Source organism: Neofelis nebulosa, chromosome 4 (genome assembly GCF_028018385.1).
Source record: "Neofelis nebulosa isolate mNeoNeb1 chromosome 4, mNeoNeb1.pri, whole genome shotgun sequence".
In the NCBI taxonomy this organism is placed as follows: Eukaryota; Metazoa; Chordata; class Mammalia; order Carnivora; family Felidae; genus Neofelis; species Neofelis nebulosa.
In genome coordinates this window covers 68620688-68644067 of record NC_080785.1, presented here as the reverse complement: position 1 = coordinate 68644067, position 23380 = coordinate 68620688, and the positions used below count along the sequence as shown (strand labels likewise).

The following is a 23380-nucleotide window of genomic DNA, read 5'->3' as shown; positions in this document are numbered from 1 at the left end:
AGGTTATAAAGGCTTTGATCTATTAGTCTCTGATCTTGAGGTAGTGTCTTCTTCTAATGTATTTGAGGGGGATTGCAAATCCTAAGCAAATAAAACCTGTTGGTAAAGACTATGACAGCTGTTTAGAGGAAGGCCACTAAAATAGGTGGCTACCTAGACTCAAATACTTGGACTGTAAGAATGGGAACCTCTTAAATCTGAGTAGATTTCTTTCCTGCCAGACTTTCTGATTATTAATCCTACCTGATTCTTCTGAATAAACACAGTACATTTTTACTTGCATTAGGGTTCCAGGATTTGGTGGAGGTAGTTCATGATGAAGTGACAAGTTCAAGAGCAGAAGCTAGAAATCTGTTTTCTAATCTTAAATTTCCTGCTAGACCTTAGTTTGCTTAATTGTGAACTGTCAGGGTTGAACTAGATAATATCTTGGGGTTCTTCCAAAACTAAAATTCTAGTCCATTGGTATCATGAATTTTTTTCCCCACCCCACCTGCCAAAGATCCAAGTTTAAAATATGTATATATAAAAAATAAGTATTCTCAAGAATGCATACCTTTGGCCCAGGTGGTCCAGGAATTGATGCTCCGGGCATCCCAAAAGGGCCCATAATTCCTGGTTCACCCTAAAAAAAAAGAGCAAAATACTTACTACATTGCAAGCAAAGAAATCATATATAGGAATTATATTAGGAAAAATAGAAATGTATTCCCAGCATTTAAAAATATTATGACCTATTTCCCAGACCAATGTGAAAATATTTGAGCATCTTTGTAAACCACTACTAAAGTTTTTAATGATTAAGATTTCAGTGCCTTTAATAAATGCATTCAATTAACTTCTGAGTATTAGGAAATTTTTATCTCTTGTGTATTCTTTTATTTGCCAATAAAAATTATGCAATTCACGGTGCTTCCATTTTGTATTGTGTGCCAGGAAGCTCAGAGGGAACTATGTGTTCAATTACAAGAACTTTCTCCAGCGTAAGTTCTTGGGTACACTTGTCAGGCAAATAATGTTCCTTTTAGTTTATAACTTTTTCCTTTGTTATTTTATTTTATGGCCCATGGTGTATCAGTCTTCTATTGTATGCTATCTCACATCCCTTTTCAGAAGTAGGGAGTTTATGGTAAAAACAATGGAATTTTTAATAGAAAATTTCAAACATGTCTTTTATTTACTTATTTATTTAATTTTTTGGCGTCTCAATATTGACTCTCAATAAAGACCCAAGCAATATCTCTGTCCCACCTGGTTCTAGACCAGGATTCTCAGATTTTAGTGTAGAGAAATCATAAGAGGAATTTGGTAAAATATAGTCAGGTCTCAGCCCCAGAAACTTTAATTCGGTAGCTCTAGGGGCTGGGCCCAGGAATATGAATTTTATGAGGCACTTCTGCTGGTTCTGATATAGGTACAAATACCTCACTTAAAAACACCATCGGGGGCCTGGGTGGCTCAGTCGGTTAAGCATCCAACTCTTGATTCTGACTCAGGTCATGATCTTGTGGTTCATGAGATCAAGTCCTGTGATAGGCTTTGTGCTGACAGCACGGAGCCTGCTTAGGATTCTCTCTCTCCCTCTTTCTCTGTCTCTCCCTGATGTGTGCAAGCCCTCCCCCTCCCCAAAATAAATAAATAAACCTTAAAAAAATTTTAGAACACTATGCAAAGTAATTGTCATTAAAAGAACATGACATGTTCAAAATGACCCATTTGGGATACTAGAAGAAAATATTAAAGCTTCATGATATATTTTTATCTCATCTTTTAGATTTTCAATTATTTATGTAAATATCATAACAATATGATAGTTTATGAATAAAACTTACAATTAAAAAATAAACCTATATTGAGGTGTGGTCGAATTCATTTTTGCTAGTAGGGATTTATAATCAATCAGTTTGGGAACTACTGATGTAGGATAGGTGTGGCAAACTGCGACCTTCAGGCCAAATCCTGCCTGCTGCCATGTTTTATACAGCCATTGGCTAAAAATGGTTTTCATATTTTGTTTTGTTTCTGTAAATTGGCTCCACACCCAACATGAGAGTTGAGCTCATGACCTCGAGATCAGGAATCACATGTTCTATCAGGCATCCCAGTTTTCACATTTTCAAATGATTGTTATATAAGTGATTATGTAATATCCTCAATTTTGCCTCTTGGCCACAAGGCCTAAATTATTTACTACTTATACTTTTCCAAGAAATTTGCCTCCCCTTGCCTTAGAGATTGAGCTGTTTCCAAGTGCATGAGCTGCCCACTTGGCCCCCGTGTTTCCTCCAAGAGGGACTCCATCAATCAGATTCACCACTAAGACTCTTAGTGCCCTAGACCACATTCACCTTCAGAGCTGAGACCCTCCCACTGTGCTGATTACCCTGTATGACCCACAGGCTGAGCACACCAGCCAATCAGGGCCCAGATCGTGCCAACACATGCACACACCAGTCTTTAATTCCGAACCTATAAGGCAATGGCGCGTGACACAGTGAGGATTTTGGCAACAGACAACCACCCTGTTCAATCCTATGGCCAAGGATAAAACATCAACTCATTAAAATTCTCACTTAAACCAGAATAAACAAGATTATGCTTCTAAATTTAATCTATTCTTTTAAAATAAGAAATTATACACATAGTATAGAATTCTCTTAAAGACTGTATTAAATTGTGATTATGCTTTAAAAAATAGCAATTCTTCATCAAAAACCTCCATTTCAAAATACAGAAAAAATATTTTGAATAAGAGTAAGATATAAGGAATAACCATTATTATTAATACTAATACAACATTTTCCCTACATGGCGGCATTTCTCATCAGGTGCTTCTTGAATTACCTGGAGCATAGGGCACTTATTTACAAAACACAGATGGCTAGGACCCACCCACCTATTAAGTCACGCTATCCAGGCATGGCACCAAGAAATACAATTTAAAATTTTTTTTTAACATTTATTCATTTTTGAGATTGAGAGAGGCAGAGCATGAGCAGGGAAGGGGCAGAGAGAGAGACACAGAATCTGAAGCAGGCTCCAGGCTCTGAACTGTCAGCACAGAGCTTGATGCGGGACTCGAACTCACAGACCATGAAATCATGACCTGGGCTGAAGTCGGACGCCCAACTGACTGAGCCACCCAGATGCCCCAAGAAATATGGATTTGTAACAAGCTCCCAGGTGACACTGATGGACACTGAAGCTTAATAACTGGTCTACAGAGAATGCTTTATTTTCTACCTGCTCGTATGTGGCTGATACCATTTTTTTCCCCTTTTAGTTGTTTTTTTTAATATCTGGTCCTTGAACATGCTCCTTGTCTCCTTACAAATAGCATCTTCCTAGAAGCCTGAACTCTCTTAGGTTTGCAATTTCTGTTTCCTGACACATCCAAATGAACTCAATATTCTCTCCTGCTAAGTCAGGACACATACCTAATTGCCTGTCTCACAATTTCCTTTTCTTCATCCTCAGCACCCTGTCCTGGTCACTTTATCAGGACATATATCTCCTACTTTTCATTTCACAGTATTGATTTTTTACTCTCTGAATAGCTCCACATACTATGTGCCAGGAACAGTGCTAAGTGCTTTATTAACTCTTTCAATCTTCACAGCAATCTTAGAATAGGTACTATTTTTACTTTCTTTCTGTGATTGAAGTGATGGGCCCAGAAAGGTTCGGGGTGGGGCAGGATGAAAATCCTACTCTACCGCATTCTGAAGCCCCACTCCTCATCATCACTGTGCTGCCTTAGTCTGGAATTGTGCTGTTGTTTAGCAAAAAAGGAGGGTAGAGAATTGGTATCTCCTACAGTCATAACTTCATCCCAATTTCTGAATATTTGGTGGTAAGTTGAAAGAACTGACAAACAGATTGTCTCTAAGAATCATAAATGTTCCAGTGAAGATGACATAGTTTGTGGACTCTTTACTCCATCCTGTTTGGTCTGGAATAGTATGCTTATTCTAAAGCCTTTTTCATTTGGGAGTTCTGTTTTGTATTTGTTGAGTAGGAACCAGGGAATCCAATTTGCAGTGGAAATCTACTATTCTATTAAAACCAGACACAATTTCAATCTCCCGAGAGCACAAATGAGAATATAAGAAACATACCTTTGGCCCTTCAGGCCCTGGAAATCCCCTCTGTCCTTGATTTCCTTTGCTCCCTTTCTTCCCTTCATCACCCTGATGAAATAATTATAAAAAGACAGTTGTTGTGTTAACAAACCGTCCTCGCTCTTCTAACAACCCTATCAGGACCCCGTTATCAACCGACACTGATTTCCTAGCAATGTGTCCCAAGTCCTGCTGGGTGACATGGGATTTGTCAATGTTCTTGAGCAGATAGGGTGACTTCAGAATTGTTCAGTCTTCACCATTTATTCAATGTGATTTAATATTTTTAACAATCTAAGCTCAGTATCTCTCTTTGGGGACTTCAGTTTGAATTCACAATTCTTTTCACCGTTGGTTTATTAACAGATGCCTCTGAGACATTCACAGTTTCAGAAAAGAGAGCTACCTATGCTTTTTCAGCTTTAATGCCACTTCAGTGTTGAAACGTAAAATGAGATGTTTTCCAATATAGAGAGCAAACTGGTGGTTGCCAGAAGGGAGTTGGGTGGAAGAATGGGTGAAATAGGTAAAGGGGATGAACAGTACACTTATCTTGAGCACTGAGAAATGTATAGAATTGTTGAATCATTATATTACACACATGAAACTAACAAAACACTGTATGTTAATTATAGTTGAATGGAAAAAAAAATCTAATTTTAAAAAGAAGTGGCAACAAGGTAGTGAAGCATGAAATAGCTACACAAAATGTTACCACTGAAGGAAACCAGATTTTTCAAATCCAGCCCCATTTCTTCCTCAACGAGGAGTCTAGCTCTATCTCCCGAAGGAGACCAATAATTCTATTGGTAGAAAGATCCATGAGCATTAACCTGGAGCAGAGTTAGAAACTGCCTACTGGCTGTTCCTCAGCCTGGTTGTGTAACCTTATGCTTTTCTGAAAGAATTTTGTGACCTCCAACCAGAGAGCTCAGAGAATTACAAAGCGATCCTTAAACTAGGGCTCAGTTGCAAGGTATCCTATCTAAATGTGTGCTCAGCTCAACAAAGGAATGAATTTGGGGGTTGCAGGTGAAACTATTTAATCATTTATCAGATAAATGATTATACCACAGTTTTCAAACCTAAGCGTGTATCAGAGTCACGTGGAGGGCTTGTCACCCCACGTGGAGGGTTTGTGCTGAGCCCCACATCCACAGTTTCTGATTTAGTAGGTCTGCACTGAAACCCAAGAATTCACATTTCTGACACATTCCCAAGGTCATCAGCAATGCAGACACTCCGTTAAGAAGAGGTGAACTCCTATTACACCCACAGATTGTAATTAACTCCCCAAGGTCCGAACTAATAAAGAGCAGTGACACGGGTGATAAAAAATAACAGTTGAATGTTATTGTACCATGAACTTACTGTATCATTATCATTTGCCAATGGAGGCAAAATCTAACCCCAACTAGTTATTTTCTTCCATTCACTCCCACATTTAATTTACTGACCTAAATAACCCAGAAGATAGCAATAGGAACCCAATTAAAGGTAATAAAGTGCCAACACTGAACAAGAGCATGCCTGGGCTGTGTGATATATTCCTACCACTCTTCTCCATCACCCTCCGTAAACCACAAAACCCCTCAGAGCTACAAATCCAGAGCCCTCTTTTTCCAAAGCATTGTCCTTGCTCTATTGGTAGCATTCAACACCACCAATTGCTTTCCTCTTGAAACCCCCTCTCCTTGGTTTCCCTAACATGATAGCTATTCTGCTTATCTTCACACTATTGTGAATGTTCTTTTCCAGCTACACTACAAGGTGGGATTCAAACCTCAGCTCTCTTTCTCAGAGACATCATTCATTCTACAGCTTCAATGGTTAACTCCAAGGGTCTATTTTCCGAAAGTATATTCTAGAAAACATTCGTTTTCCTGAATGTTAATAGACAAGCATTTCTAAAAATGTTTTTGTATGATGTGAAAAAGGTATTCTCTATCAACATTCACCCACAAAAAAAGAGATCTCATAGTCTGGTAAGTCAATAAATTAAACTGTTTGAAATTCTACAAATGAATTTAAATTTCAAAGTCTTACAATTAAGGTTAAGGACTCAATTTTAGCCAATATTTGCATAAAACATAGATTTCTTAGGTTTTCAATGACCATTTTAATACAATTATAAATAGAACACTAATAATTATACAGATTTTATTTTTACTTTACTCATATGTAATTCTTCATAATCTTTATATGAACATTGATGACTATACAAAAACTGCAGGAACATCTGGCACCTTAGAGTCTGTAGGTTATGTCACTCGTGGTCTTGTCGATGAATTTGGATATTCTTATCTTGACCTATAAAGATGTTATTCAACCAGCATTTCTATAATGTGCAAAATAAACTTAGGCCAAGTTGTGAAAGTGCAACCTCCATTTAATAAGGTTGGGATTATGACTTATTTCTTATTGCTTTGTGTGAGATTCTATAAATTTTTGAAGAAAATATATAGACTTTCAAGTCTCAAGGATGTATTTCAAGGCTTCTTTCTGTTTCTAAAATGTCAATGTGGGCATTTATTGAGAAAACATGTGTTGAACTCTTCCTATTATCTGGGTCTTATGATAGATCTTAGGAAAACAAAAATGAATGATACATACTTGCTGTCTTCCAAAGGTTCCGACAAGCTAGATCCATAATTTTAAACCAGAAGTAAACGCATGTGATATAGCAGGAATACCAGTCTAACAATCAAATTTCTCCCCAGTTGTCTCCTCTGGCAATCTGCTTTCCTCAACACTTCGTCAATTCCATACCTTAGGGCCAGGTTGTCCTTTTCCAGGTGGTCCTTCTGGGCCTCTTGTTCCTGGAAGCCCTGCTTCTCCCTAGAGGAAATGACAATGATGCCTTAGCTGACTCTCCATGGACAGTTTGTGTAAGCCCACCTTGTCTCCTTTTCTGGTCAGTGGATTCTCTGCTGAGACCCTCTGAAATAAGACCTTCATTCTAGTCTTAAAATGGATTTGGAAATCTACCAACTTTAATAAATTAATATCAAGCTCTAGTTTAGCTCAGAGCCGCTGAAATATGAAAAAGTCCAATTTCTCAGCCAATTTTCAAAGACTATACTCACTTTCCTATGGCTCATCATTCACATGTGATGGTTTGGCTTAAAAAGAAAAAAAAACCGGAAAGACCTTCAGCCTTTCCATCTGCTATTTTTCTCTACTTATATTGAAAAATGAGTATTTCAAATGTCAATTCATAACACTTCAGAAAATCTTTACAATGGCCTTACTCCCTGAATGCATTTACAGCCTCTCATTTTGGAAGGGGAAAAAGTGTTTTTCTCTAAGGCTACACTCAGGTACTTTCTAGGAATCACAAAGGGACTAGATCACTGGAGGGTACCATGGTCGAAACACCAGAGAGAAAGCAGAGAGCATGAGACCCTGTTCACCCATTAAATTGGTGCTCTTCCTCTCTGAAATAAGTGGAAAAGGAATTTATAATTATGACATGTTTTAAAAAGGCTAAGCTTGTCCTGGATGGTTTACTTTGAGTTCCTGCAGGACCAAGGTATCAGTGTGGTTCAATAGTTTTTACTCTAGTCACGGAAAAACGTACTGTTGTTACCTTCTTTCCTGCAGCCCCATCCTCTCCTGGTACTCCTGGTTGTCCTGGGAGCCCTGTTGAGCCTGGCTCCCCCTGGTGGATGAGCAAAGATTTTATGTCCCAGAAATTCATATTTATCTATAAGTGTCATGTTTACCATAATTTAAATTCATATTTATGCACCACCATTTTGAGGCACTTACCAACTGTATATCTTACAATATTTGAAACAAACAAACAAACAAAAAATGGAGAAATCTGAGTAGTAACCAGTAGTCATGAAATTATTTGACCTTGGGCAAGTTACTTCAACTTCTTGGATCTGAGTTTTGGATTATGTTGTTCTGGATTGAACTGTAACCTCAAAGAAGATATGTCAAAGTCCTGACCTCTGGTACCCGTGAATGTGACATCATTTGGAAATTGGGTCTTTATAGATATAACCAAGTTAAAATGAGATCATCAGGGTGGGCCCTAATTCAATATGACTTCTGTACTTAGAAGAAGAAGCAAACGCCATGTAAAGACAGACACATGGGAAGAACTCCATGTGATGACAGAGGCAAAGACAAGAGTGGTGCCACTGTGTGCCATGGAATGCCAAGGATTGGCAGCCAGCACCAGAAGCTGGGCAGAGGCAAAGAAGGATTCTTCCTTACAGGTTTTTGAGAAAGCATGACTCTGCAGACACTTGGATTTTCAACTTTGAACCTCGAGAATTGTGAGATAATAAATTTCTGTTGTGTTGAACCACAGTGTGTGATTCTTTGTATAGCAACCCTAAGAAGTTAACATGAAAGTGAAATTTCAGCTCTAATATTCAGTACTGCTACTTGCTTTCAAGTTAATTTGTATTTAAGAATACACCCTTTAAAGTGTTTAGAGATAACATGTGCTATCTTCAAACAGTGCCAGAGTGCTTATTGCATTCATTAACAGCAAAAATATTAAAAATAAATGAAAGTCATTTCACCTAACTTAGCTAAAAAAAAAAACAAACAAACTCGTGAAGATAAAAGCACAGTAAACCTAAAATTAAGTAGAAGGATATGGTAAGGATAAGAGCGGATAGTAATAAATTTGAAAGCCAAAAGTAAGAAAAGTAACAAAATTAAAGGGTATTACCTTTAAAAACTAATAAAATAAATAAGCCTCTACTAGCAGGAATTACTAATACTAAAAATAAAAGTCATAGTTAAACAGTATTAAGAGTTAAAGGGAAATATAACTATATACATATAATAAAAATTTTAGAAAAATTTTCATGACAATTTCAGACAAATGTATTGGACAACATTAATAAATAATCTTTAAGAAAAATATAAATCACTTAAATGACATAGGAGAAACTGACAAGCTAAATGAACGAGAAGCATCAAAAAATTGAATCAGTAATGAAAATCTCTAACTTCTTTTCCTTCTAAGATCACAGGCTTCGTTGGCTTAACAGTCAAGCCTTATAAATTCTTTAACCTTTGAAGAACAGATATTCCCTATCTTATACAAATAGTTGTGAAAAACAGTAAAAGAAGGAAGTCTACCCAATTTATTTCACAAGGGTAGTAAAACCTTAATTAAAGTCACACAATAATAGGATGACTAAACTACATTGTAGACCAGACTAGCTATGAATATAGATATAATGTAAATTTCCAGTCAAAATGCAGAATTAAGGGCCAGATTTAATTTCCTCCCTGACACAACTAAAAACCAGACAAAATATATAGAACAGTATCCTTCAAAACATTAGACACCAGTAATGAAGGATAATAATACCGGGGAGCAGGGAAAAAAATTATGTAAACACTACACTTTCTCCAGTTTGCTGCCAGGGTAGTTTCCAGGCCATGGTGTACAGAAGGAGAATCTGGAGAAAGTTCAGAAATCTCTCCAATTTCAGGAGACAATGGTAGGAGTCTGGGTAAGCCAGGTATCAAAAATTCACAGACTAGATTACCTGATAGGAAGAAGGTACACAGAACAATGAAGCTCTGAGGAGTGTCCCCCTCAAATATTCAAGTAAATACTGTTCAGCACAGTGTGACAAAACTACCTGACTCCCAGAAAACAACCAACTGAAAAGAGTATAAAGAACTGGCAGCAGACCAGAAACGGTGCCTGGTTCCAGTGGCAAAAAAGGAAATCTCACAATTCTGAGGGCATGTATTAGAGTTCTAGAAAAGATCTTGCTTCAGTAGTCAGGAAAAATGAACCCTAGACTAAATGCCACCCCAGTCCTACCTAAGAAAGCTTAAAAGCAAGACCAAGAGGTTCAAGCTGTTTTAAAGTGACTTAAAAGAATCCATGACAATGCATAGAAATACAGAGATATGTATAGGAATACAAAAACGTCTAGCCCCCCAAAAGGTAAAATTTATGAAGTTTGGATCTAGCCAAAAATTATCAGGAATTCAAAGAAACTAGGAAAAAGCTGACCAAAAAAAAAAAAAAAAAGACACAGGTGATAGAATTGGTAGGTAAGGACACTGAAACAGTTATTATACTGCATTCTATATGTTCAAGAAACCAAAATAAAGTTGAAATACATTAAATAGAGACAGGAAGGTAGAGAAAAATACAAATTGAACTTCTAGAGTTGAAAATTGCAAAGTAGGAGATGAAGAGATACACTGGATAAAATTCAAAGCAAATTAGACATCACAGAAAATCAATGAACTGAGAGACATAGCAATGAAAACTATCTTAAATGAAGCAGAGAGAATAGAGACTGAAAAGGAATGAGCAGAGCATCAGGAAAACAGCCAAATATAAGTAAAATGGAGATTCCTGGATGATGACAGACAGTGGGAAATATTTTGAGAAACAATGGCCTAATGTTTCCAAATTTGATGAGATCACTAACCTACAGATCCAAGAAAATCAATGAACTGCAAGCACAAGAAATATGAAGAAACAAAACTAAGGCACATTGTAATCACAGGGCTCAAAACTAGTGATACAGAGAAAACCTAAAAGGTAGCCAGAGAAAAGAGACATATAGAGAAACAAATGTGTCGATTCTAAGAGATTTCTCATCAGAAACAATGCAAGTGAGAAGACAGTGGAACAACATCTTGAACATACAAAAAGAAACAAAACAAAAACAGCCATCAACCTAGAATGCCATACCCAGTAAAAATATGGACAAAATAAAGACTTTTTTGAAAACAAATGTGGCAGTTTCTTGAAAAGCTGAGTAGATACCTACCATATGACCTAGCCATTTCACTCCTAGGCATTTATCCAAGAAAAATGACAGCATATGTCTATACAAAGACATGTACATAAATGTTCATAACAGCTTTATACTGTTACTGTATACTATCCCAAATCTGGAAACAACCAAGCGCCCACCAACATGTGACTAGATGAACAAATTATGGTATGTCCATACAGTAGAATACTATTCAGCAATAAAAAGAACAATAAAAAAAGAAGCTGTTCATAGATGTTAAACATGGATCTCAAAGTAATTTTGCTGAGTAAAAGGGAAGACAGAAAAAAAAGCTTACACGATATATTATTCTATTAATATAATATTTGAGGAAATGCAGACTAATCTATAATGACAGAAAGCAGATCAATAGTTACCAGAGATTGCAAAGCAGATCAGTAGGAGAAGTTAGGGAGGGATGGAGGGATGGTATTACAAAGGGACACATAATAATTTTGGGGGTGGGGGATGATGGATACTTTATTTGGTTTTGGTGATGGTTTCAAGAACATATACATACGTTTTATCAAAGTGTACACTTTAACCATGTGCCTTTATTGTATGTCAACTATGCAATAAATGGAATTGTTTAAAATGGATGAAAAAAATCCTGAATAAAAGATTAGTCGATTAAATTGCTATTATAAAAAAGTTATACATCATGATCAGATGGGTTTATCTCAAGAATGCAGAATGGTTCAATGCCTAAAAATTCTGGAAATGCAATATACTACTATTAACAGGTTAAAAGGGAAACATAAAACAATTATCTTAGTAGAGGCAGAATCTGATAAAATCCAATACTCATAATTAATAAAGAACTTTTGGTACAACTGAAACAGAAAGTAATTATCTTAACATAATAGAGGTTGTCTATCAAAACCCTACAATAAATATCCCACTTAAAATTGAAATTTTAGGGGTGCCTGGGTGGCTCAGTCAGTTGAGCATCTGACTTCAGCTCAAGTCATGATCTCGAGGTTCTTGGGTTCAAGCCCCCCATCAGGCTTTGTGCTGACAACTCGGAGTCTGGAGCCTTCTTCTGATTCTGCATCTCTCCCTCTCTCTCCCTCTCTCTCTCTGCCCCTCCCCCACTTGTGCTCTGTCTGTCTCTCTCTCTCTCTCTCTCTCTCTCTCCTAAAAATAAACATTAAAAAAAAAAATTTTAAGTGAAATTTTAGAAGCGCTTCCTTTGAAGTCACTTCTTTTACACATTGCACTGGAGGTCCTGTCAGTGTATAATTTTTAAAAATAAATAGGAAAAAAGCTAAAAAGAAATAGGTAAAACAGTTTTTATTTTCAGACAATATGATTACGTACACAGGGAATAAAAAACGAAGACTTTGTAAACAATTAGAAACAATAAGAGGAAGGTGCCTGGGTGGCTCAGTCGGTTGAGCATCTGACTCTTGATTTCAGCTCAGGTCATGATCTCACAGTTTGTGAGATGGAGCCCTGCATTGGGCTCTGTGCTGACAGTGTGAAGTCTGCTTGGAATTCACTCTCTCCTTTCTCTCTGCCCCTTTCTTCGCGTCCTCTTGCTCTCTCTCTCTCTCTCTCTCTCTCTCTCTCAGAATGAATAAATAAATAAACTTAAAAATAGAAATAAAAGATACTGTCAGGTGCCTGGATACAAAAATCAATACACCGAAAAACAAACAAGGCCACCAACAAAATAATACTTTTCCTGTAGACCTGGAATAGCTAATTAGAAGATGTAGAAAAAGAAAACAATTCACAATTGCAAAACATTTCTCCAATGTACTTTTTAAAAAATGTGTATTTATTCTTGAGAGAGAGACAGAGTGCAAAGTGAGGAGGGCAGAGAAAGGGAGACACAGAATCCAAAGCAGACTCCAGGCTCTGAGCTGTCTGCAGGGAGCGGAGCCCGAAGCGGGCCGAACCCACAAACTATGAGATTACAACCTGATCTGAAGTCCAACACTTACCTGACTGAGGCACCCAGGATCCCCTCCAATGACCATTATAACTGAAAAACTACAAGATCTATATGGATAAAATGACAAATATTTTTCCCAGAAAATTAGTTTTACTCTGTGGTTTGAAAGACTCAATATTTAAATTTTTTTCAATGTTTTATTTATTTTTGAGAGAAAGAGAGAGACAGAGAGCAAGTGGGGAAGGGCAGAGAGAGAGGGAGACACAGAATCCACAGCAGGCTCCAGGCTCTGAGCTGCCAGCACAAAGACATGGGGCTCAAACCCATGAACTGTTAGCTAATGACCTGAGCCAAAGTCAGATGTTTAACTGACAGAGCCACCCAGTCGTCCCTGAAAGATTCAATATTTAATATGAAGGTTCAATGCAACGCTAGTAGGAGACTCCAATGGGATATTTTGTCAAATTTGACAAGTCAATCCTGAAATGAGTATGTTAGATTCAGGAATAACCAGGAAAGAAATTGGGAGTATTTTCCCTGTTGATGATAAAACTTATAAATCGATTTTATATATAAAACTTATATAATCAAGACAGAGATGTAATAGCTCTGAGAGATAAATAGACAAATGGGGCAGAATAGAGAACTCAGACACTGATCCTCACACATAGAGAGCTTGACGTATGACATAGGTGGAGTTACAAATCAGTGCAGCGAAGACAGACTGCTCAGTAACTGATGTGGTGATAGCTGGTTATCTGTATGGGGAAGAAAAAGATCACCACGTTGCCCCATATACAAAAAATAAACTGTAGTGGAATAAAGACTAAATACCTAAATTTTAAAAAACAAAAACACACCAAGTTTTAAGAAGAAAATACATGAGGATCTTTATGACTTTGGAGTCAAGAAATGTATAATATTCAGAAAGCTGAGACCATAATGGGATAGAAATACACCAAAATTTAGGACTTCTGTATACTAAAAGGTACCCCGTAAAAAAGACAAGCCATAGCCCTGGAGGTGATATCGGCAACCTAAACAACAAAGAATTAATATCCAGATACAGAAAGAGCTATTAATATAAAAGGAACACCAAGCCTTTAAAAAAATGAATATCTACAGAAATTTACAAAAGAGGAAAGCTGAAGGTCCATTAAGCACACAAAAACTGTTCAAACAGTTACCAGGGAATAGAAATTAAAACAATGAGATCTATCATACACACTTCCTGTTGGCCAGAAGGTAGAGAAAGGAGCATTGTCATATATTGCTGGAAGGAGGGCAAATGGGCAGAGTACCCATCATCCATTTTGGACAGGATTTTCACAATGTCAGACGTGAAAACTTGCCTATACTCTATGATCTTCCAATTCTGCTCATAGTGTTTATCACCTACTAGTAAGAGAAGCTTGCAGTCTAACTTACACGAAAGGAAACTTGTAGAATGCTTATGGCAGCATTGTTGGCAAAGGCGAAAAATGAGAAACAATTTAAATGTCAATCAATAGGAAAATGGATACATTTTAAATGAGATATTTTTATACAACAGACTACCATAGACAAAGAAAATGAGTAAATTAAAGGTATAGGAAAACAAATAAGACATGAGACTGAATACAGATATATGGCAGAATGATACATTATGTAAAGTTCAAGAACACACAAAAGATATATGTGGTTTATGGATAAAAACATATGTGGGAAAATTATAAAAACTTTGAAAGAATGATAAATACCCAAGTCATGAAAATAACACATCAGGGGAGGGTGGGGAGGGGCCATGAGATTGAGGGGCACAACCAGAGGCCTCTACATATATCTGTAATGCTTCTTCTTTTTCTTTCTTTTTTTTTTTTATAAAACGCTATTTTAAAAAAATTTTTTAGTTTATTTCTTTATTTTGAGAGAGAGAGAGAGGGAGCGAGCACAAGCAGGGAGGGGCAGAGAGAAGGAGAGACAGAATCCCAAGCAGGCTCTGCACCATCAGTGAGATCATGTGAGATCATGACCTGAGCCAAGACCAAGAGTCAGATGCTTAACCAACTGTGCCAACCAGGTGGCTTCTTCTTAAAAATAATGCTTTTAATGCTTCTTCTTAAAAAATAGCTAGCATGAATAAGGCAAAATGTTAACATTGGATAAAGCTGGGTTGTGGAATACATGGGTGGGTTTGTTTGTTTGTTTGTTTTGCATTATTCTCTGTACTATTGAGTATGTTTGAAAGATTTCCTTTTCTGAAGTGAGAGAAGCTTAAGATTGTTCATCTAGTTAGTGGCAAAACTGGGATTTAGACAAGGAGTCTAACTGCTGAGCCTTACTATCCTACAGTGCCTTTCTGAAATTGGCACATGAATGATGTAATATGTGTATATACAGATCTGTACACTACATAGATGTATGGTGATATATGTAAGTCACACTTAGCACTTAGCACATTGGGTGGCACATCAAAACCATTCAACAAATGGCAACTATTATAACCATTGATTTATATTAGTAATTGCTATTTATATTGGTATGTTTTGTAGCCTTTGTAATTGTATGTATATGTATATGTAATGTGTATATTCTTCTAGACCCACATCTTACACATCCCAAATACTTATACAAACAGTGACCATGTCAGCAGAAACAATGATGGAGTTTAATCCTCAGTGTGGCTAGCCAGGTCCTATATGCCTTCAGGATTACTTCTAGAAATTGTGAAGGGCAAAGTAAGAATTCATTCATTTACTTAACAGCATTTATTGAGTACCTATCATGTCACCAAAACTGGGGATCCACTAACAAACAAGACGAAAAAAGAAACCAGGTCCCTGCCACAGGTGAGAAGCACTATTTAATAGTGTAGCGTAAAGCAAGCCAGATACGTGATTGTAAATTTTCTAGTAGCCACATTTACAAAATTAAAAGAAACAGGTGAAAATCATTCTACTAATGCATTTTACTTACTTTTTTTTTTTTTTTTTTAAATTTTTTTTTCAACATTTTTTATTTATTTATTTATTTTTTTGGGACAGAGAGAGACAGAGCATGAACGGGGGAGGGGCAGAGAGAGAGGGAGACACAGAATCGGAAACAGGCTCCAGGCTCCGAGCCATCAGCCCAGAGCCTGACGCGGGGCTCGAACTCACGGACCGCGAGATCGTGACCTGGCTGAAGTCGGACGCTTAACCGACTGCGCCACCCAGGCGCCCCGCATTTTACTTACTTTAATGGATCTGAAATTTCATCACTTGAATATGTAATCAACATGCAAATATAATGACATAGTTCACATTCTTTGTGCTAAGCTTGGTAACCTAGTGTGTATTTCACACTTATCCCACATCCCACTACACACTCAACATGTTTCCAGCATTCAGTAACCATGTGTGGCCAGTGGCTGCAATGTTGACCAGGGTCTTTTGTGAGCGGATTAGTCAGATGAGAAGCAATTCAGAAAGCATGCAAGTTGAGGTAAGTGGTAAAAGCAAAGGAAAATGCAGGCTGAGACATAAAATAACTGGGTAGTAGGAGTGGGGTAGGCATACTTTAGGCTTAAGGAATGACTTTCTGAAGAAGTAGCTTTTGAGCTTGCACCTGAAACACAAGCCAGCGGCAAGCAAGATGAGGAATGTACCCTTTGCTGCAATCCTACCGTGCTAGGTGCCCTGTTTTACAATAGGACAGGCAAGAATGTTCTTAAAGAATCAATCTGTGCCAGAAGAGGGCCTCTGATGCTAATAAATATATGAATAAAAAAACAGATAGCGGTTGTTAAAATAAACTAAGATTTTTGGTTCTTCTTAAATGATAAGAGTTACACTGAGCATCACTTTTCCGAACAAATATTCTCCTCTGGTGAAATAACAGATGACACATGCATGATCTGTATTGCATTTGGATATGAATGAAACTTCACATAATATGACATAAATTATCTAAGTGCTTCTGATTGGGATGGTCAGCTCACCTTTGGGCCTTGTACTCCAATTCCCACTGGCCCTCTAGGACCTGTAGCTCCTGTTTGGCCTACTTCTCCCTAGTGAGGAAAGAGTATTTGAAGAGTATATGACTACAACAGTAAAAAAAAAATAATATATTCCTGCCTTAAGAGCTAAGTGCTCTCTTACAACAACACAATAAGATAAAACAGAGCTTTATGTCCTCAATTCATATATGTGTTTGAATATATATATAGTAAATATATATTGATTATATTATTAATATCAATGCTCACAATATGTTGTAATGTAAAATATGAAAATATGTGAATATATTATGTTTTTAAGTATATGTTTCTATGTAATTCAAATATACATATGCATATATATATATATATATATATATGCCTAAAATCCCTTCAGGTAGATGGAGTTTTACCAAATTTGGAATATATAATGGGCTGGCTTAAAATACAGGCTAAGTAGCATACTTAAAAGGTGGAGGGCACCTGGAATATAGGCAGTGTTACATTCCACATCAACTAAAATTGACACATGAGAAGCCCAAGTGACTGCTAATCAAGGGTAATATCGTGAACAGACAGAATGACCTGAGCTTCCAATGGTGAGCCCAGATCAAAAGTCTCAAGGACAGTAACTTTATGCCGTCAAGTGCTTCTCACAGGGGAATCTCTAAGGAGTGTACTGGAAGGTGACTACTCTCAGAGGAGTATTTATTTAATGATCATTAGTGACCATTTGAAGCAACATTAAGTATAGCTAGTTAAATAATAAGTGCCATGCCTCTCCCTAAGGATAAATAATAGCTGTTAATTTAGGACATAATAAGATTCCCATGTTCACAGAAAAGTTTTATGTATTTCTGACTCCATATCTTTAATTAAATGTTTCAGGAGTTTGACCTATTGTGGGAGTGTTGGTCAGAATGAATTAGCAAGCCCACAGGTGGCCTCTACTGACAATCCTCCTTGAATTGCTAGAATAGGATCTCTTGAGAAAACGTAATAAACCAGTAAATTAAGATTGCATAAATAAATGTGTCTAAGAGCATAAAGAATACACATTACCTTATCTAAACCATCAGGAATATCCATAATGTTTTGCATTAAGTAGAAATCTGATGTTTAAGTTCATTTCATCTACTGCTTTCCCAATGCACTGGCTCCTGACCAGGAAACAACAATAGACTATGGATGTACTAAACTCTGCTTTCATTTAGAAAGTTACCTTGGAGAAAGAAAGAAAGAAAGAAAGAAAGAAAGAAAGAAAGAAAGAAAGAAAGAAAGAAAGAAAGAAAGAAAGAAAGAAAGAAAGAAAGAAAGAAAGAAAGAAAGAAAGAAAGAAAGAAAGAAAGAAAGAAAGAAAAAGAGAAAGAAAGAAAGAGGAAGAGAGAGAGAGAAAGAGAGGAAGAAAGGAAGGAAAGAAAGAAAAGAAATAAAAAGAAAAGAAAGAAAGTTACCTTAGAACCAGGTGAGCCTTGTCCTGGGGGCCCTTGTGGACCAGGTGGACCCATAGGACCTTGGATTCCCTTTAAAATAAAATGTTTAAAAATAGTATTAGTGAAATTCAGAAATTTGGATAAGACTAGTTTCATATCCTCTAACATGAAATTTTAGTTCACATCACATAATACATTACTCATCCTCAATATTTGTTGAATGGCATGGCAGAGGCTGCTAGTTGAACCATAATATGCATTCTCCCCTTTATCCATAGTAAAAGAATTTTAGCTGACCTGCATGGCTGCCTAGAATAATGACCATATTTCCCAGTCCCTTGTGCAGATAGGCATTGGCATATGGACTGGATTCTGGCCAATGGGATATGAATGGAAGTGATGTGTGCAATTTCTGATTCATGACAAAAGAGGAAGTATGCCTTCCCCTTCCATGTTCCCCTGCCCCAGTGGCTGAAGTGAAGACATACTGGTTATTGTGGATCCTGTGGATGAGGAAAGTACCCTTGGAAGGGCAGACTCATAAGAATGAAGAAGACTGAACCCCTGAAGACCCTGATGAGCAGAGCCACCACACCAGCTTGGAGTTGCAAATAAGAGAAACAAAATTCCGTCTTGTGAGCTTATTTCACATGTCAGTCTCATGCAGGCAAACCTATATTCTAGTTGCATCAATGAAAATATATCAGGATATTAAGTTGAAAGTTTGGCCATAGGCTCTAAGAAGCAATAGCCTATAGACATCAAATTGAAGAATGTTCAAACACTAGACTCTCACTCACATTGTGGATATAAAAAGGGGAAAGAGGATTTAATAAGTTCTTCTTTGGAGAAAGTAGTCTTACAAAGCATTTTCTTTGCAGAAAATGATAGGGATTTGGGTTGCTTCCCTCTTTAGCCTATTCTAGAGAGGGAACTTCAGTGAAACCACTTATTGACCTTGATTTTTGCTTTGGGGACACAAGGGACCTTTGTCTGCCTCATACCTGGGAGAGCTAAAATGGACTATGATGGTCAAGAGGGGCATGGGTGGTGTCGGCGGGGGGGAGCAATCAGCCCATCCATCCAGGGTCTGTCAGCACAAAGGCCACACCAGTTTTTTTCTGTGGACCAGATGTACTCTAGATGAGAGACAGGGTTGGCCTGGAATTGTTTTGAATCCTGGCCAAGAGGACCTGGAGGAGCTGTGGAACTCCAACAGAGAGAGTCAGTATTAAATGAACCCCCAGAAAAGCAGAGGTTGATGGGGAGAAATGACTGCAGCAAGAGAGTTCTTCATCCATGTCCCAAAAGTGGCAGTCACAGGGGCAAGGCAGGAGCCCCACAAGGAAACTTAGTGTCAAACATCTGTCAAGACCAGAGGATCCGAAGCCATGTGACAACAGACCAGCCAGGAAAGAACCTCTGTGGCCTCCCCCCTCTACCCTCATCCTTGACTCAGCCTGGGAGGGATGAGAAGCACGATCCCTCCCATGGACCACAGGCTCTCCCTACAGCTCATACCAGATGAATGAAGATTAAAAGGAAAATTAACATATTGACTAGATAATTTGCATTACATAATTAAAACTGTGATTTACAACTTAGAGGTGACACAATAAGTTTTATTACCTAAAAGTGATAAGAAAAGACTGAGGTTTGTTGGTAATTTCTTCCAGAAAAAGAAAAAAACTTTCCCCACTGGAAAATATTTAAGGGATGATGAGGAAAAAAACTAAAATTTTATTTCACTTACACCTCACAAGCCATGCTTGTATAAATAATGGTTATAGATACATGATTGGTTTGTTACAAATGGCATCCCCTTTTCTCCAGCTGGATGATACAATTGCTGTTTATTTTTTAATTATAAACACGATTCCCCTTTTCTCTGGTTAATGAAGATGAGGCAGTGTAAACAATTTAAGAAAGCTAAGGTTATTATAATAAGGAATTAAAATGTTATTATTAGAAGGAATCATTTACAATAGCATGTAGCTATTGTATACATACAATATTGTATACAATATTGTATACAAGTAGCATGGTATGTGACAAGGAACCAAAAAATTTGAAGGGTTATGTGCACTTATGTGTATGTGGTTATTTGTATTTCACTCCAATTTGTAACAGAGTTGAAGTTGTCAAGCCTCCAAACATTTAATGAAAATCTGCCGGCCACTTGAGTCATATTATAAACATGTTCCTGAAAACAAGAATTCCCTCCAAAACAGATGAGTGGGAAAATTCATTTCTATAAGAGAATTAGGGAGATCTAGCAACAATCATTCCGTGGGTAAACATGTTCAATTAAGGATAAGAAGAAAAATGAATAACTGTATAAATGGAGGTTAAATGTAAGTAGGATTTAAATCATTTGTCTTAAAAGGGCAAACACACTCTTTTCTTATTTAAAGCAGTTTGTAAATAACACATTCTATTCAATCTCCTACTGATAGGGGTCAGCTCCTTATAGATAGGTGTACTTTAAAAGTTATCTTCTCTTGGAAAAGGAGAGAAAGGGGTGAGAAAACAAAAGAAGTCAGAGATGTTTTTTAACCTGAAGCACAACAACATCCACCAAGATCCAGTAGTAAAGGCAATAGGAAGTTGCAGGTGGGAGATCCAGGATTTACAGGCCATCTGGAAAGATTTGGCTTTTTTTGGACCTCATTTTCAGGCCTATTAGTGGTAACTCAGCACCAGGACCACAAGACTCAGGAAGCAACACGACTGTCCAGTCACATCCAGGACCAGAATGTAAGCCTGTATGAAATTGGCAAATAAACTACAAAGTGTGAGACTGCTTGATGCCATAGTCAAACCATAATCCTTATGTAATCAAAATATCCAGCTCTTAATTATTATCTAAATACTTATATACAGGGGCGCCTGGGTGGCTCAGTCGGTTGAGCGCCGACTTCGGCTCAGGTCACGATCTCGCGGTCCGTGAGTTCGAGCCCCGCATCGGGCCCCTGTGCTGACAGCTCAGAGCCCGGAGCCTGTTTCGGATTCTGTGTCTCCCTCTCTCTGACCCTCCCCCATTCATGCTCTGTCTCTCTCTGTCTCAAAAATAAATAAACGTTAAAAAAAAAAAAAATACTTATATACAGACTTATCTTGGCTTTTCCTGCATCTTAACCTTCCTAATGTATTACACTAGGATTTTTACAAAGAGAAAGGAAATGGAAAGAGGAGTTATATCCAGATTTAATGTTGCTTAGATTAACAATAACAACAACAAAAATACTAATTAATTACTAGATGTTTAGAAATAAACCCAGAGTTAATGTCAACAATGAGATTTGGAATTATCCTTTTTTAATCCTCTTTTCCCATTGTCCTAGATAAGGGAAGCACTGTTCATTCTCTAGGCAATGGAATAATTCAAAACTTAATCATAAATCTTAATCAACAGATTGGCTACTTTCTATGCAGGAGGACATTCAGCATAAATTTGGATTTGTTCGTCACGTTGATCAAATGAGATTCTGTAGGTAGATAGTACTATTATATTATCTTTGTATTACTCAGATCTAACAAAATTGCCCATCTTTTCCAAAAGTTATGGTCAGAAGATTTGGGAAGCAGTTCCAGCCGTGAATGTAGAGACATCCTCAGAGTGCTTTCCTTTCTTCTGACCGAGGGAGGCCAAATGTTATTTATAAACCCTCTCTGTGATTTGCTTCTATTCAGGAACAGTACCCCTTAAATTAAGTGGTTACCTCTGATTCTGGTGCTGGTTTTAAGTTTAATACTTTTTTAAGATTGGTACATGGCTGGGGAGTAGGAAAGACTACTCTATTGGCATTGGGAGAAAGTGGGATCTAATCATTCACAAAGCCTCAAGGGGAAAATACACAAACCCACAGGTAAATAAACCACTGCTCCTAAGGAAAACTAAAAATATAAACTCAATCTGAAACTCTTATCCTGTTAATTAGACATGAAGGTTAAAAGTCACAGCTCCAAGAAGCACACATTTTATTTTTTAAGTCTTTGGAAGTTCTAGAAAATAAAATCTCATAGAACCATCTTTTCCTTCCCCACACTTACTTTTGGATGTACATCCCCTTGTGCTTTGACTATCAAATATACTCAGAGGTGTTTGCAGGACTGGCTTTCAATGAACAGTAGGATTTGGCCAGAATGTTCCATACTGAAAGGAAAGGGAGAAGGCTTGGATTACCTGTTCCCCTTGACTCCCAGTTCCGGGGATGCCCATTGGCCCTTGGGGTCCCGCAGGTCCCAAATCCCCCTGTGTTGAAAATAAGAGAGAAATATAACAATAAACCTCATTCTTTCATACTTTGCTAATCTTGAATTATGCTGAATTGAAATCCATCTATAGCATAAAATGGTTCAACATAAAAAGTTAGAAAACTCTTTCTTTTAAACAGTTTATGGTTCAAGTTTGCCAAAGTAGTGAATGCTAGTTTCACTGTTTAGTCTAAATTGGTGACTATTTGCACCTGTTTGTATTTATCAGTCATTTTTCTCACAGGAACACAAAATTCCTAAATGGTTGTTATAATGACACAACTGCTTCCTGTTAGGATTATAACAAATATTTAAATGTATAATATTCATTGGGTACAAGAAAATCAGGATTTGAGAGAGAACTTGAAGAGAAATGTTTCAAAATTATCTAAATACCTTTCCCCTCCACATCTTATAAAAATATGCTTTAAAAATTAAGAAGTTATTTAAGGTAAATGCAACAGAACTGAAGAACCTCACCTTTCCTTTCTCCGAAATAAATTTGGGAAGCAAAGTGAGAGTTATCAGCAAGAAGAACACTATCATTCATTCTTTGTGTGTTTCAGCAGGTACCCGTGAGTGCCTATTATGTGCTAGGAATTATTCCAAACGCTGGGGAAGCAACAGTGACCTAAGCAGCCAAAAATCTCTGTTCTCATGGAGCTTACATTTTAGTGGGAAAAACAGAAGACAGTAAACAGGATAGATAAAATAAGTAATATGTTAAAGAATGATAAGTGCTAAGCAGAAAGCTAAATCAGGGAAGGGGGGGGACAGCTACAATTTTGCATAAAGTGGCCAGAGATGACCTCACTGGAGACAGAAAATGAATCCAGTAGAAACATAGAAAAAAAGCATTCCAGGCAGAGTAAACATCCACTGCAAGGATGATGATGCCGGAACAGCCCAGAACAGCAAAGACACAATGTGTT

The 23380-nt window shown here is 37.3% G+C and overlaps 1 protein-coding gene across 1 annotated transcript in view; it reads right to left on the bottom strand.

Annotated features, from left to right (window-relative positions):
* Window positions 1-23380, bottom strand: part of COL28A1 (collagen type XXVIII alpha 1 chain) — a 176495-nt gene that overhangs the window by 86706 nt on the left and 66409 nt on the right. The window contains exons 16-22 of the mRNA XM_058724995.1: window positions 22378-22446; window positions 18213-18281; window positions 16762-16830; window positions 7711-7782; window positions 6891-6959; window positions 4119-4190; window positions 557-625 (exon numbers count right to left, since the gene is read on the bottom strand). Of these exons, the coding sequence (XP_058580978.1) occupies window positions 557-625; window positions 4119-4190; window positions 6891-6959; window positions 7711-7782; window positions 16762-16830; window positions 18213-18281; window positions 22378-22446 (489 nt within the window). The remainder of the gene's footprint in view (window positions 1-556; window positions 626-4118; window positions 4191-6890; window positions 6960-7710; window positions 7783-16761; window positions 16831-18212; window positions 18282-22377; window positions 22447-23380) is intronic.